This window comes from Eimeria tenella, genomic scaffold, assembly GCF_000499545.2.
Source record: "Eimeria tenella Houghton genomic scaffold, Eth_scaff835, whole genome shotgun sequence".
NCBI classification, from domain to species: domain Eukaryota; phylum Apicomplexa; class Conoidasida; order Eucoccidiorida; family Eimeriidae; genus Eimeria; species Eimeria tenella.
In genome coordinates this window covers 1-3,721 of record NW_013545948.1, presented here as the reverse complement: position 1 = coordinate 3,721, position 3,721 = coordinate 1, and the positions used below count along the sequence as shown (strand labels likewise).

The 3,721-nt window shown below is 58.0% G+C and overlaps 1 protein-coding gene across 1 annotated transcript; it reads left to right on the top strand.

Moving 5' to 3' along the window:
• Positions 1 to 595: 595 nt before the first annotated feature.
• Positions 596 to 3,492, top strand: ETH_00027835 (uncharacterized protein; the record flags this gene model as incomplete). The annotated part of the gene is made up of 2 exons (XM_013380718.1): positions 596 to 3,290; positions 3,316 to 3,492. Coding segments are annotated over 2 exons (2,872 nt in total), but the record flags the coding sequence as incomplete, so codon positions are not given.
• Between the last annotated feature and the right edge of the window lie 229 nt (positions 3,493 to 3,721).

Below are 3,721 nucleotides of genomic sequence, written 5' to 3'. Positions count from 1 at the left end.
GTTTCTTTTTTATTTCTCGAGGGGCCAAAGAGCCTCTCTGGCCTCCAAACCCTAGCCCTAGGCCCTAAACCCTAAAACCTAAACCCTCGGCCGCCAGGGTCACTTCCCCGTGATGCGCGTTGCCCTCCAACTTTGCATGCAGCCTAGCAGCAAGAAACCCTTTTATGTGGAGTTGCTGTGGGGCAGCGGACCTTTTGTTTGCTGCTGTGAAAAACCCTAAACCCTAAACCCTAAACCCCAAACCCTTGACCGCGCATACGCGGACAGGCAGATGCGGGCCTGCGCCAGGGCCTGCCGGCGCTGCACGCACCACTGCCTAAACCCTAAACCCTAAACCCTAAACCCTAAACCCTACACCCTAAACCCTAATCCCTAAACCCTAAACCCTAATCCCTAAGCCCTGAACCCTATAGCGTAGAATGCGGGGGGCTTTGATGGGGCTTCGCTCTGCGCATACTTCTTGCGCTGACATTTCATTAGGGTTTACGGTTTGCAGGGTTCAAAACAAAAAGCCCTAAAGTGTAAAGGGCTTAGGGTTTAGGGTTTGGGGTTTAGGGTTTAGGGTTTAGGGTTTCGGCTTTATTTGCGTTTTCAGTGAGTTTGGCCAGGAAAAATGCAACTATGGCCATGACCCCGTTTGGGTGCGTCGGTCCCCCTTTTCATTTAGAGATTTGCCTGCATCAGCAGCTGCTGCTGCAGCAACAGCAGCAACAGAAGCTGCAGCAGCAGCAGGAGTCGTAGCAGCGACAACCTCCACTGGAAAGGTAGCCATTCTAAGGTACTTGCCGATCCTCTGCTCGAGGGCTGCTGCAGCTGAGTCGGCCGCAGCAGCAGCAGCAGCAGCAGCAGCAGCAGCAACAGCAGGTGCAGCACTGCATGCAGCAGCAGCAGCACCGGCAACAGCGGCTCCCACGGATTTAGGCGCAGCAAAGGGGAGTGCGGCTGCCGCGGCGGCAGTGGCGGCTGCGGCGGCAGCAGCAGCAGCAGCAGCAGCTGCTGCTGCTGCTGCTGTAGTCAAAGCTGCTGCAGCAAAACCAGCAACAGCAAAAGCCGCAGCAAGGCCCTGCAGCTCTTCCTGCATCTTCGCACATAGCCAAGACGAAATAAATTACCATCCCTTGGTGTACAAGCGTACCTCTTGTGCTGATTTCCATAGCAGCTCTAGCAGCAGCAGCACGTGCATCAGCAGCTGCAGCAGCAGCAGCTGCAGCAGCAGCAGCAGTAACTGCAGCACGTGTGAAGTTTATTACTGCCACAAGATCCACGGGCCTCGAGAAGAGCGAAAGCCGCGGCTGTTTCTGCTGCTGCATCGATCAGCAGCAGCAGCAGCAGCGGCAGCAGCAGCAGCAGCTTTCGCCCCCTTCGTGCTGCCAGCGGAGTTGTGGGGCGGCTCTCTTGTGTTCAGAAAGTCTCCCTTCAAGACGCAAGCAGTACGGGTTCCTAGAATAGGGCTCCCCTCCAGCAGGCAGCAGCAGCAGCAGCAGCAGCAGCAGAATTGGCAGCAGTGGCAGCAGCAGCGCTTGTGTGGTGCACGGGGCAATGCGTCGAGAGAGCCCTTTCCGAAGGCGCTGGCGACGAGAGGCAGCAGCAGCAGCAGCAACGGCTGTGGTGGCAGCAGCAGAACAGCTGCTAGCGCAGCAGTTGCTCCGAGGCAGCAGCAGCAGCAGCAAATTCACCAGAAGCAGCAAAGCTACCAGCAGCAGATGCAGAGCCGCAGCTTGCCGCAGCGTTTGACGCTGTGCGGTGCTGCTGCTGTCCCCTACAGAGTCACTTGTTCGAGCGGTGTTGCTCCTGCAGCAGCAGCAGCAGCAGCAGCAGCAGCAGCAGCGCCAACAGCAGCATTGGAAGCATCTCAACGGGTAGGCAGGCACAGGTTTTCCGCTTCGCATCTACCATCGGCAGCAGCAGCAGCAGCAGCAGCAACAGCAACAGCAGGAGGGTCTGCACTTAGTTCAGGCCCCTCGCACTTCCGCATTGCTGATGCTGGCATAGGGCAGAAGCTGCAGCAGGTGCAGCAAGTGTATCAGCAGCAGCTGCAGCAGCAGCAGCAACAGATATACCAGCAGCAGCAAGACCAAACATGTCTGGAGGGCTTCTGGGAGCAGGTAGAAGGCATTGGATGTCATATGGCTCTGCTGCAGCAGCAGCAGGAGCTATTCGTATTTTCGGCAGCAAAAGTGCAACCACTAGCAGCAACAGCTGCTGCTGCTGTTGCTGCAGTGGGAAAGGAAGAAGCGTCCGAGCATGAGTCCCCGAAAATTGCGGGTGCTGCAGCAGCAGACGTCTTGACAGCCTGGCAAATGCATGCAACATCAGAAGCAGCAGCACCAGCAACAGCAACAACAGCAACAGCAGCAGGAGTGTGTGTCTCTGCCGCTGGTGCCCCCACTTGTGCTTCTGCGAGCCATGGCAAGGCCCCCCTACCATCGTCGATAACCCTGAGCAGAGCATGCAGCAGCAGCAGCAGCTGCTGCAGCAGCAGCAGCAGCCACTGTGACTGGTCCAGCAACAGCCGTTTTTGCTGTCCATTCTACACCGTGGGCGGCTGCTGCAGCGAGCAGCTGCAGCAGCTGCAGCAGCAGCAGCAGCACCGTTTGCTGAATACTTGGTCTTGGCAGCCTCAGTCCCGCCAGGGGTTGCAGCTGCGGCTGCAGCTACAGCAGGAATTTCTTGCTGCAGTACCGCGTGCGCCGCCAGGAGCACTGAGTGCAGCAGCAGCTGCAGCAGCAGCAGTGGAAGCTCGGGCAGCAGCAAAAATAGCAGCACGTTTTGATGTGGAAGAATTTCCACCAAATCCCGGAGAGTCCCCTATTCGTTTTCTTCCTTTGAATAAAGCAGCAGCAGCAGCCGCAGCGGAAGCGTCAGCTGCTGCTGCTGCTGCTGCTGCTGCTGCTGCTGAAGAAAGCAGTAGCCACAGACACTGGCTCTCACGCAGCAGCAGGTTAACCCCCCAGACTCTCATCCAAGAGCAGCAGCAGCAGCAAGCAAACCGCGCGCAGCGTGACAGTAGCGGAGGGCTTTTGACTCCCTGTGGAGACGCAGCAGCAGCAGCAGCAGCAGCAACGGAAGAAGCCGCAGCAACAGAAGCAGGAGCAGCTGCAGAAGCAGCGGCAGCAGCAGACATTTTCTGGGAGCAGCACTTACGGCCTCAACTGGAGAGTCTTCTAGCGAGCGACAGCAGCAGGTGCAGCAGGAGCAGGAGCAGCAGCAGTGGCAGCAGCAGCAGCAGCAGAAGCAGCGGCGAGTGCAGCAGCAGCAGAAGCAAGGAAGCAACTTGCTGCAGAAAGGCAGTGTCTGCTGGAAAAGCAAGTGCAGGCGGGCATCCTGTACGGAGCAGCAGCAGCAGCAGCAGAAGCAGCAGAAGCAGCAGCAGCAGCAGCAACAGCAACAGCTGCAGCAGCAGCAGCAGCAACAGCAACATCAACAGCAGCGGCAGTTCCCTCTCTAGCACAGCTGGAGGCACTGCCGTTGTTGACTTCCGTGCAGGCATGAAGAAGCAGCAGCAGCAAGCGCAGCAGCGAGGGCAAGTACAGCAGCAGCGGAAGCTGCAGCAGCAAAGACTGAAGAAGCAGAGGCTGCAGCAGCTGCTGCAGCACCACAAAAGATGCCACGATGGCCAGCTGCGCACTCCAGCAAGGCGATTTTCCCACCAGCTGCTGCAGCAGCAAACTCTTGAAATCACACTGCGTGGGCAGCAGCTGCTGAGGACCCTGCAGCAGCA